The sequence below is a fragment of the Schistosoma haematobium genome, chromosome ZW (genome assembly GCF_000699445.3).
Source record: "Schistosoma haematobium chromosome ZW, whole genome shotgun sequence".
Taxonomy (NCBI): domain Eukaryota; kingdom Metazoa; phylum Platyhelminthes; class Trematoda; order Strigeidida; family Schistosomatidae; genus Schistosoma; species Schistosoma haematobium.
In genome coordinates, this window is record NC_067195.1 from 72,015,029 (window position 1) to 72,028,461 (window position 13,433).

General features: G+C 32.9%; 1 protein-coding gene across 2 annotated transcripts in view; it reads left to right on the forward strand.

Moving 5' to 3' along the window:
* Positions 1-13,433, forward strand: part of ABCC1_5 (Multidrug resistance-associated protein 1) — a 62,555-nt gene that overhangs the window by 42,175 nt on the left and 6,947 nt on the right. For both annotated transcript variants that reach the window (XM_051212227.1, XM_051212228.1), the window contains 6 exons: positions 92-331; positions 1,066-1,557; positions 3,423-3,617; positions 6,361-6,804; positions 7,192-7,359; positions 11,352-11,557. In XM_051212227.1, the coding sequence (XP_051072383.1) occupies positions 92-331; positions 1,066-1,557; positions 3,423-3,617; positions 6,361-6,804; positions 7,192-7,359; positions 11,352-11,557 (1,745 nt within the window). The remainder of the gene's footprint in view (positions 1-91; positions 332-1,065; positions 1,558-3,422; positions 3,618-6,360; positions 6,805-7,191; positions 7,360-11,351; positions 11,558-13,433) is intronic.

The window sequence follows — 13,433 nt, forward strand, 5'->3', positions numbered from 1 at the left end:
ATATATATATATATATATATATATATATATATATATATATACTCAGTTTCTCATTGTTAATTCTTCTTTTCGCGGTTTTTATTTTCGGCAGGCATTTTGTAGTTATTGGTTACAATGGTTTGCAGATGACCAACAATTGATTGAAGCTGAACAAGCCTTTCAAAATACTACTATAATTAGTAATGAAACTGCTCGTCAGATATTAATAGAACAGATTAAAGATAGGATATTATATTATATTATAGGTTATGCATGGGCTGGTTTAGGTCAGACGGTGTTAATCTTAATATTTGCGCTACTTAATGCGTATTCTAATCTGAGAGCTTCAAATGTAAGTTTCCTCTTTCCCTATATATATATATATATATATATATATATATATATATATATATATATATATATATAATTATCATCGGTTTACTGATCTCTCTTTCGCGCTGTTGTCAGGACATTTTATCACAAATTTATTTAGTGAATGCTCATTTCACATTATGATTGAGGTAATTTTTAAAAGTTTAGGCTTAATAGGTTTTGATTCAATGGTTAAGAAGTGGTATAATGATTACAATGCTCTTGAAACGTTTTACGTTTAATTCCGATCGTTAATTAATAGCGCTACCAAACCAGGCATCGCGACTAGAAATGAAGGAAAGGTATTGCTTTCAAATTCAATGGAAATACAAATTTGAAAGATGGAGATTCCTACCTTAAAATCCAAAAAATTACATAATTTAGAATCTGCAGATGAATGTGTAACCATACGTTTAACTTTAATTTCTGTCCTATGTACATAACTAGCTATCAGTTTGATACATTTCATTGAACGTATCTTGAACGAAATCAGATTATTTTTCATAACGTCGAAACATGATCTATCGAGTACTACTTACACGAAAGCTCACTAGAATTTTTGTTGTCTTAAATGAATATGAAACTAAGGAAATATCTACGTTGACATTACATACAATTCATTTTTTGAATACATTCTTTTTCTCGTCATAATTTTGACTTGATGCTTAAGAATTAAATGTTGATAAATAACTTTCTTTTTCATCTCTTTTGTAGCTATTACATCAACAGCTTTTATCGAAAATTCTTCACGCTCCAGCTAGTTTCTTTGATCACACACCTTTAGGTCGTATATTGAATCGATTCAGTAATGATGTTGACAATTTAGATCATACCATACCGAACTCATTTAGTGATACCATCGGGACTACTGGAGATGTTGTTATTTCACTAGTGATTGTTTCTGTTACTCTACGTCCATTTGGAATAGGATTGGCAGTGATTATTCCTGTATTTATATTTTGCATAACTGTTTTAATATTTTATATGCCTTCTGTTAGACAAACACGTCGATTGGATGCAAATACTCGTTCACCATTGTTAACCAATTATAGTGAAACGTCAGCTTCGTCTTTAGGTGTCACTGTTGTTCGAGCATTTAAACGTGATAAGGAATTTATTGCTAAATCTGATAAATTGATTGATGCTAACGCGGTTTTCGAATATGCACGCTTTGTTGCTAACCGGTGGCTAGATATTCATCTAAATGTTAGTTTCTTTTCCTTTTTTATCATCATTGTCGCATATATTCTAATATCTGTATTTTAAGCTTAGTTTGTGTCCAGAATGTAAACATGTTTTTTTTCTATTAACGATATGTAAAATGTACAGATTGATAACTTTAAGATACTTGTCACAGACGCCTTGTATGATAGGTCAATGCAAACTATGCTGTGAGTGTATCAGGTTTCATCGACGAAATTGAGTGGTTGTCGCTCTACTTTGCAGACCGACTCATGTTGAAAATGTGGTTTATTATATCAATGGTTTAAACGTAATTATTGTCTTGAGGTCTAAAGTTTGTGGGCGCATTTTTAATAGGGTCGTTTATTTTTAAAAGTGGAGATTTCTAAACTACGATATATATATATATATATATATATATATATATATATATATATATATTGGTTGTTTGAATCTTCCCACTGATATGTATCATTACCAAGGTTTGATTTGATAGTTTCGAATAAATTGAGCGTTGGGTTGATTGTTATAAATAAAAATAATATATTTGTAATATCCCAATGAGTAGAAAATCTAATTTTCTTCCCACTGATGTTTGGGACTGGAATTGATTATTCTATTTTGGCATGTGCGGGTTGCCTCGTTATTTCCATTAGATCACAAGCATTTTGAACAGAGATTGAGGGCGGCTAACAATGGGATTTAGGATGCCCGTTTCGTCCTATTTTGGACTTGGCATCCGATCTTACCTGCATTCTACAGTTAATGTTCACTCCGGGATCAATTCCGGTATCTTTAAATGCCAATGTGTCATCAACTTGTCTGCTGTATCCAGGTAGTCACTGGCCACAAATAAGGATCTTTCTAATGTTTCCTGTTTTCTAATGGTTTGCCAGCTAGAGTCAGCCAGTAACAGTAATTATTACTACCTTATAATTTGCAATGTCAATCTACCCTCGTTAGTGAGAATCGTTTCTTAAGAGCACATGCTTATGTCATGTACATTTCACACAGGAACTACCGCTACTCGATTTCGTTATAAATCAGTAATTAGCTAGTGTCCTTTGCATAAGGAAATCAAATCGATAATGTTTTTGTATGTGGGAAATATTTTCTTGTTTGATATGTGACTGTCGGAATTTTTGGGATTTGCGTCACATACAAGCTATCAATAATACTTATTATTATTATTAGTGATAGTAATAACAGTATTTACTACACTCAATGTGATTTTAATCAAAGCTTGCATTTACTAAGTAAAAAATAACAATGAAGCTCTAAGCAGAAGTGGGTGGCAGTAGAATCCAGGACGCGCGTCTCGTCCTAATTAGGCTCGTCAGCTGGATGTACCTGGATCCTAGAGTTGATGTTCACTTATATGCCAATATGACACTGATCAATTGCAGTTCTCAATATCAATGGAAAGACTCAAACAACCAATACAATAATGAATTAAAACAATGAAGTTCTGTTTACTAAATTCTCAGCTGTAGACTAATGTCAGTGTCGCATACATAGACTAATAACCTCATCTATTGACACTTCACAAATGACATTTATACCATTGAAGTCATTTAATATGATAGTGATGTGGACACAGATTAATATTACATATCAGAAAAGATCAAATGGTCGTTTGTTTCAGTTAAAACCACAAATTTGTTTCATAACTTCATAATATGTTAACTAATATCAGTGAGTTTTATTTATTCATTAGTAACTTAAATTACCATAACTTATATATAACCCAGCCTTTTTTGTAAATCATTAACGCATTTCACCCAGATATCTTAATTTCATTTCTCTTTTAACTCGGTTTTATTTTGGGCTTAAGTTGTTATTTATATCAAAATATTTGTATTTTTGTGAATATTTTTTTAAAATTCCAGTTATCTTGTAGCCTTATGGTATTTGTGTGTGCTGTAATTGTGGTTGCTTTTCGATCAAAGATATCGCCTGGTATCGCTGGCTTAATCATAGTTTATGCTCTGCAAGTATTTGATTCGTTAACATGGGTTATTAAACAGTTATCTCAATTGGAAACAAGTTCTGTTTCATTGGAAAGAATATGTGAATACATCCGAGTAAGTAGTTGCATTTTTTTCTTTTGTGTGAATGGAATTTTCTCTTTTTTAATTATTTAATAATTGACAATAATAGTTATTTCAAAACTTACTTTTTCACTGAGAGTTATATTTGTTTTTATAAATGTGAAAGTTTGGGGTTGTAGAGATTGTTGAATTTCATTAAAATCATGAACCGACTGGTTTAGGTTAGACATCGTTGGGTGCCGACTCAGTGGTCTAGCAGTTAAGCGTTCGTGCGTGAGACCGAAGGTCCTGGGTTCGATTTTCGTGTGCGGGATCGTGGATTGGCTCTTCTGAGAAGTCCTACACTATGACGAAACGTCATCCAGTGCTTCCATGTTTGTAATGGTGGTCTAACTTATCTGTTCATGATTTCAGTGATAAGTGAACATTCACTCAACCTTGTTAAATATCGTATAGTTTGTAATTTCCACCTGATATTGTTAGTTTTAATCAAGGAGGAAGTGTACAGCTGATTCCGATTCGATTGAGTGATAATGTTAACGACCTATAGATGCCGCCTACCTTCATACACTGAATTCATATACTTGTTACCCCAGACTGGCAACAAGAGAACTAGAGCGGTGAAACAGACCGTAGAAGACAAATATGATAACCCCATTTGATAAAGCGTCACTCAATATTTTAGCTAAACAAAATAAGCTGGAGATATGTGATGAATACGTTTAGCGATGCACACAAATACGCTCATATAAAAGCAGTCAAGTTTGGTTAATGAGCAAATAATTGATAAGGTCAAAATGTGATTGAAGACAAATAAGTAAATCGGCCTATTTGGAAGCTAGAACAACCCATACGCGCTTGACATATTACCAGACACCACAAATCTCCCCTGTAGAAGATAACATATTATATTTTAAGAAAATATCTGTTTCGGAAAATAACACGAAAGAGGTATGTGGTTAACGTTAACTCCTAATATTTTTATCGTTTTTTATGAATCACTAATATGTGAAATAGTATTCTTTCGAACATTTTGATTTGGTGACCACTAGCGGAAAAAAACATGCCATCACTATTCATACTTAGATCTTTCATCTTTTCATGGTCGCTATCCATTCTTTTTACTAGTTATTTGTTTCACAAATTTAGAGATATAGCGTCGAATTTATTTTAGTCTTCCTATAATGCAACCTTTTCAAATATATTGTATACTATTGTAACTGAAACAAAACATTGGTATGACTACTTGTTATAACTGAGGTAAAATGGCTTCTTATTATTACTAAGCAAAAACTGAAACGATTTGATATAGTAAAGTAAGTAAGACTGACGATGAAGATTTTTATTTATACACCACAAATAAATCAAAAACTGTCTAAATACATTGATATACATGTGATTTACTTTTCTGGTCATCAGGTGATTACTTGAAACTACTTGGAATCATACTTGAAATTAATGCATGTATACAGTTTATAACAATAACAGACTAAATTGCCTTGCCTAATATAAATATAACTAAATTTACTGAAATGAAAGTATTTTCTATGTACTAATATCTACCACTTATACTTGCATGCGCATATTACATGGAATGGTAAAACGAAATTGTAATTTTTAAAATGAACACCAAATCCTTATATTAAATGTTCTACGTTCTAACATGAATATAATGTTGAACTAACAGTTAGTCAACTTGTTTATGAAAAGTTGTACGAGAATGAAGCGAAGCCATGAATAAGAAGTTTCGATAGAACAATGAGAAGACGGAGTTGATCCGAAAAATGTGATGTATTTGCGCTATACATTTCGAACAATCTGGTCACACATATACTTGTCAAGGCATTTTCATATGAAAATTAATAAAGGTCAAACAAATAAAAGTACAATTAAAATAACTAAGGGGAGAGAAAGAATAAGAAATTGTCGCGTTATCCTAGGCCATAGAATGACTTAAGGATTTCACAAGTTGAAATCATGAGCCAATTGAAGCTAGACCACCATGGAAAACCTGGGAGCACTGGACGGTCGTTTCGTCCCAGTATGGGACTCCTCAGCAGCGCGCATCCACGAACCCGCCCCTCGCGGGATTCGAAACCAGGACCTACTGGCTTCGCGGGCAAGCACCTAACCATTAGACCACTGAGCCGGCATCCAGCGGTGTTAATGTCTAACTTCAACCAATCCACGAAGTTGCGCCACCGTACACCATTGTCTTCAGTGAGTTACTATCTCACAATAGACCTGGTTGAACTCCACTGGTAACGACTTCTCACTAGAACTCCAGGAGTGTCTCCTGAAGTCAGTCACTAGTGAGCAGGTGAGCAGGATTACCAAGGTAAATTCGAGGTTACGACAAATTGTTTTTGTACACATAAGGGGGGTTTAAATTTACGAATAGCCAAGGCTTCAATAAACTTAAGAATTCGACCTTGACAATTTCTATACAACGTTCTAAATGCTGTATTAATGTTAATTTTGTGCCCCGTCTCAATTATATGTTTCGCTATCGATGAACTTGGTTTTCTACCTATTATTTTGAATAAGAAGTTGTAGATATTTTCATAATATAAATTTGCATTTCTTATTAGATAACTTCATATTAATTAATTAGAAGGAAATCTGTAAAGGAATCTGTCTTGATTGATAGAGTTCTACAGAATAATACACATCAAATTATTAAACGTTTATACAATCTGATTTTAATGGTATACTATTTGTTTCCATTTCATCTACCTTTGAACATAATACTCCCCCATTTGATTATTTTTTCCAGGTTGAACAGGAAGCTGACTGGGATCATGGAGTGGACAGTCCTCCTCCAATTGATTGGCCGAGACCTTGTTGTGAAATCACATTTAACAAAGCTACTGTCCAATATCATTTGCCTTCAAAGAACAAAGTAACTGATAATCATGACTTATCACTTAGTCAAAAGACATCGAATTCTGGACGATTAGTTACAGCATTGAAATCTATTGATCTTAAATTAAGTGGTAATCCACAAGAACGCCGTATAGGAATTGTTGGTCGTACTGGAGCAGGCAAATCATCTTTAGCATCTAGTATCTTTCGTTTAATCGAGCCTACGATATTAGAAGAAGATAGATTAGATATACATAGAACATCAACTAAACGTGGTCCAATTCTTGTTGATGGAGTTGATTTGTCACGAATTGGCCTTCATGAACTTCGATCCCGATTTAGTATTCTTCCACAGGTAAGAATTAAAATTTGTATACTCGGTGCTACTTATTTCTGTTTGAGTGTTTATTCTGTCTATTCTATATCTTTCTGTCTCTTAAGTTTATCTCCACTTGATTTTTAAGCTACACTATCAAATGTAATGGTCAGCGTGACATCAAATATTCGATAGTACACTTGATACATTTCAAAGGGTCGGTAATTTCTATTTATTTTCTGGTGTAATGGTTACATTCTAAATCCAACTGATACTTTCCAGTAAGTATTGTCATTCATATAGGACGAAGTTAGTTATCCTTTATTAACCGCATTATATTCCTCTGTACTGATTCAGTAATATGATAATAACCGGATGTTGTACAAAAGTACCAAATATATGTTTTGTTCAAAATCTATTTTTTAGGAACCGATAATTTTTGCTGGTACACTTCGATTTAACTTAGATCCATTTGGTAAACTGCCTGATATCGATTTATGGCGTGCAATAGAATCTGCTCATTTAACTGATTGGGTTCGGTCGACTAATGCCGGTTTAGATTATGAATGTGGCGAAGGTGGAGCAAATCTATCTGTATGTAAATGATATTTACATTCTTTTAAATATTTAACTCCTGATTAATATGTATTTGGTATATGAATATTGTTTAATTTCAACAAGTTGGTTTTTCACCGTAAACTAATATATAAGAAATAGAAAGTGATAAACATTTGTCTCATTCTAGTTTGCAGCCATTTAACAATGCCCCACATGGAACTATGAACTCAGAATCGATAAAGTTATGATGTACTAAGTGGTGAGATAAGTATCATTCATGACATTGAATGATAGTTTTACCATATCAAAAATCGACTGATATTTGGGTGGGATCTCCCGACTGTGTAGTCTAAACATATAATAAACCACTCACAAAATAAAAACCGATTTTAGGCATAACTTAAAGTATTGTTTCACCTGGTAACCACAGACAAGGGCATGCACAGAAACTACGTCTCTGTCAGTCATATTCATTATCATTATTAATGGCTTTATTCAATATTATATTTTTGGTACAATATAGAATTTCCAGAGTCAGTAGGATGGTCACTCGTTCTGGACTTCGATTGTGCTCTAATGCAAGCACGTGTTTATCTGCGTTATGTTCGATGTGCCTCAGGCCTACCCACTTTCATGATTTTACTTAGTTCTGTTTTAGCTGTGGTTTCAGAGATAGCAAACGTTTCGTCTTTTTTATATAGGATGGTTTAATAAAAGATTAATATGTTGTCTTATAGTGTGAAGATGACGCAGTTTTATCTGATAGAGACATTAACAAAATACAGTCTTCTAAATGCTTTAAGTAACAGTAAAACAATTGAAATGCGTTTTTCCGACCACTGGATTCAAAGTTTTGCTTCAAGATTGATTTGCATTAACGCCCAGTTTAAAATGGGAATTCGGTTAATAATGGTGTAAACCTATGTTGATTAAGGTGTTTGGGACATGCATATCGCATGTCTAATCGTCACTTATCTCGAAGCACCCGCTGATACGGTGGTAGATAGAGTTCCCCGTCAACAACTTCCAACCACCACATTAAATCTCGATATAGCCCATGGAATTTCTAGTCACCTAGACTAGTTTCCACATTTCCATTTGATTGATAGAATTTGATCAACACTAAGAAGGACTTGATTTACATGACATTGATCACTACTTAGTGATCAATGAATTGTAAATACAGTCTCGTGAACTTATAGGTCTTTGGATCGAATACATATTTGAGTTATGCATTTCGGATTCTGGGAATTGTCAAACTGGGACGAAATAAAACTATTAGAGTGAATGAATGTTTCATATGAATAATTTTTTCTCTATAATTCTACACTAATTTCGAAATATATGTATATAACAAAAACGATACCACTATTAATCAAATATTCGTATATTAGATAGTCATACTATATTGTTATTTCATAGGACGTTCGTCAGTTTTATTCGATGTTAGTTCACTAATCATATGTGTTCATATGAAATAGAAATTACAAACAGTTTTAAATTATTTCTCATAACTATTATTATTATTACTATTATGGAAGTTTGTGGAAATTGTAATATTTTCTCAGTTGAATTCATGTGCTCACTAATGACTAGCTTCAAGGTGGATTTCCTGGTGTTCTAGTGTGAGGCCGTAACCAGTGGAATCCAATCCATGTCCGTTGTGAGACAGTTATCCACCTCAGACAAGGATGAAGGGTTGTGCACGATCATGGGTCGATTGAAGTACGACATTAACACCACTGAATACCGTCTAGAGGTTAAACGTTCGTGCCCGAGACCGAAGTTCCCGGGTTCGATTTTCGTGTGCAGAATCGAGGATGCGCACTGTCGAAGTTTCCCATACTAGGAAGAAACAGCCGTCCAATACTTCCAAGTTTTTAATGGTGATCTAGCTTAGATCGACTTGTGTATTATTATTGTTGGGGTAATTAATATACTTGTTGTTAAAGTCTAAAAATTTACAGTCATTGTTTACTTTCACTTGGTATTGTTTACTTGAATCCTCCCATTGATGTTTAGGATTGCAATTGATCAGTCTCTTATTGGCATATGTGCATACTGATTAATTACGGTCCTAAACATCAGTGGGAAGATTCAAGTAAACAGTACCAAGTGAATTTAAACTTCACCCCGTTGCACAAGCAAGTAGCTATCAGGATTCAGTAGCTAAGTGAATAACGCGATGGCGTTTGAAGCTAACGGTACTGGGTCCGAGTCCAAGAATGGACATAAACTCTGAGATGCAGGTACATCCAGCTGATGAGTCCCAAATAGGACGAAACGCGCATCCTAGATTCTACTGCTAGCCACTATTCATCTTTATATTGCTGTTATGGATGCAGAATAATGTGCCAACCATTATCATGTTAAGTCTAATGATGTCCTTGGACGTTAAATAGATATTTCCTATTGGCCATTATTTATTTCATTCGTTAAATATTGTACAAATGTTGTTTTCTATTTTTATGGTACGATGTGGCCTGTTTGGTTGGTATATAAATAGAGTATGTCTGAAATACAATAATTCATATCTCAGAGGCTGTTGCTTGTGTTCTGGACTCAACTGGCTGGGCTAGACAGGGAAGCAGGACTAGTCAGAACTCTAGGTCGTCCTTACGTGTTATACACGTCAATGATCCGATCGATAATACACTGCTCTCTAATCTTTCAGTCAAGGACGCAACAATTGGCACAGGGTAGAAATCGATCCAAGTTAAAGTCACAACAATTGTTTACTTTATTTTATCATTATCAATTTCAATAGGATATTCAGTAGGTTTCACCCATTAAATTAATTCCATACTTTCCGTATTTTCTCATTTACTTAAAAGCAAAAGAAAAAACTAGTTAAAATGATGTTTTATTTTTGTTAGATAGTTTTAAAGTTGGTTAGTATTACATTCATCTTTAAGAAATTACTGGTGTAACTCGTAAATTTATATTACTGAATTATACTGAAAGTAGTGAAAATAAATCGTTTGTTAAATTTATTTGATTAGAATTTTCTCTCCTACTAATTAACTGTTCTGTATATATTCTTTATTATTATTAATTATAGAAAAATGAACAATCACCTTCTTTGTAGCAGTAGTAGTAGTAGTAGTTAATTTGCATGAATTCTAATCCAGGTGATATGTGAACAGAGGTATACATTTAATGTGATCAAACAATCACTTGGGGCACACATGTATAAATACACATACATCTGATATGTTAATAGATTTAAGGTTTCGCATGTCGATAGAACACGTAATGTACAACAACATGTCAACGATTCTAACTGCATGAGAATAAGAAAAGAAAGACAACAAAGCTTTTATGTTTCAAATAAACGTCAGTGAATTAACTCGTCTTCGTCTTGTATTATTGTCAGCATAATCCTTCCATTTATAGTTTTTAAAATTTTATGCTTCACAATATTTCAAGTATGTTTAGTTCATGTAAAAACAACTAAACGTAGAGAATTAATGTGATCTGATGAAGATAATGGTAACCACTAAAGAAAATACAATACACAGGATATACTTATTATAATTTCTAATGTTTGTCACATCAAGGTGTCAACTATTGTTAAACTGTTTGTCGGTTAGTGTATTTTGTACACCTGAGTGAATTGATGTTTCATGCATAAATGAATAGAAAAACAATCAACGGTAAATTGTTTATTTTAAGCTGAATTGTATGCTATATGAATGCATCCACTTTTTTTTGTATTACGAATAAATTACATATCCTAGTTCAAGCTTCACTTCAAATATTTAGCTATTACCTAAATTTACGACGGTTATGTCTATAGAGAGAAAACATTTTATTTATTCTCTATAGTTACGATCACTAACTCAGTGAAAACTATTATGTATATACTACCATAGGAACACTTATAAGTATACGTTTCGTCTCTCAATCTCTCCATAGATTTGGTTTCTATTGATGTTAAAAATGTTTTTAAAATTAAGTTCCTGCATTTTTTGTGTAATAAAGTTTTAATAGTTTAACCTAATGTTCTAATGTGATTTTTTCAACAGGCTGGTCAGCGTCAACTTGTTTGTCTAGCTCGAGTATTCCTGTCTTCCGGTGGTCGTGTTCGTTTACTTATTCTTGACGAAGCTACAGCTGCAATGGATCCATCTACAGATAATTTAGTTATGAATACCGTAATAGGAGATCAGTTTAAAGACGCGACTGTTATTATTATTGCTCATCGTTTATCCACTGTAATGAACACAGATAGGTAAATGTATCCTGTGTAACTTAGTTAATATTTGGTGTAACATAAATTTTACTGTTACAATTGGTTAAAGTGCATACTTTTTATGCCTATGTAACAGTTCTATTCGGGTTGATTGATTTCTCTTCCACAACCAAAAAAGAGGCTGATCAATTGCAGTCGTAAACATTGATGGTAAGATTCAAAAAGCTGACACTATAATCTCTAGTCGGTATCTACGCGTTTCTTCTTATATTTCGTATGCAAATCGACCGCATGACTTATCACGATTCGCAATGGTGTATGATTTTCGGAAGGCGACATTCAGCCCATTCTTTCCCTAGAATAATCAAATAACTGTGATTTAAATTCATTATTCACACCCATTCACCCCTGCAGTAATGAACAATTTGCACTCCTCAAACCTGTCAACCGTTACAATGAAAAATGATGTAATCGGTTATTGTTGTTTTTAAAACAAATATAAAAGCCAATAACTTTTGCAATGATTACCTTTTTAAAAACAATAAGCTCCAGTAATCACATTATCAGTAGTTTAAATTTAATTTCGAATGTAGTTACAATCAGAAATAACTTGTCTCTCAACATCCTTTATCCTCATATATTTGGGCGTTGAACGTACGCTACTAGACATATTGAGCATATATTTCGATAGCATTCAAACTAATCACTGTCTTTTTAAATGTTTGTAACTATATTCTTAAAACTTATCTTTAGGATTAAAGAAGGAGACCACTGTCCTGTCACTTCATTGAGTTATTGTTGTGTTGTCGTATCTTTACCTACTGTTTTATATTTTATTCCATTGTGTTTCTGTGTGTCAGTTAGTTAAACCATGAGGGTTTTGAATATGAAAATTCACTCTGATGTTTATCATTCAGAATAGAAAAAAGACAAAAACATTATATATAATATATCGCTTGTTTTCCACTGGATACCTACAATCTGTAATTTATTTTTACATTACATAAATGTTTTAGAATGATAGCAAAAACGTGAAATCTGTTTTGAAGTGAAATTCTACCTTAAACATTTACATAAGACATTATCTTGACATTGAAGTAAAGAGTATGTGAAAAGAATTTTTTATGATAACACTTCTATTGGATCAAAGATGATATCAGTAGGATTTTGAAAAGTTAACAATAAATAAAATGAATAGAATTCATTTGATCCCTTCGAATTTCATAAAACAAATGACGATGAACACTATTGTAGATAAGATAATAATACACGTAGTTGTTCGCTAATTTATCTGATAATAAGATCTTCATTCTTCTATAATTTCTTGTCAATTGGTCTGCTAAATTTATCTGTCCTAATCGATTATCAACTACGTAGAACCTTGCACATATATACATCAGTCAACCTGTCACACCATTTGAGCACAAAAAAAAGATGAAACTATCACGATCTTTATCAGAATAGTACTAAGGGATTGCATAAAAGATTAGGGTTGGAGATTATTTAAAAAGAAGTAAATTCATAAAACAAAAGTTGTAAAGTAATTCTGAAATTCAATATCTAAGGGAACATAAAAATTGAATGCATCTGCGCCGTTTTAATTGTTTCCAAGCCAACGTCATCAACTATCGGTCACAAAAATCATACTGATCCTAGCTAAATACTCCACATCCTCCAACATGACTTAGTATAATAGTCAATAACATCATAGATTAATGTTACATTTGGCCTCATCTAAGTTTCTTTCAACACACTCTTACACCAGCTGACATCACATATCGAGGTCAGGCAACACAATATCACTTTACTCTGCTTCTACAATTAATGTTTTTATTATAAACATCAATATGTATATACTTCAATATTAGATTCTATGAGATCAAGTTAAATACAGTTTCGTTTATATCTTAATTGA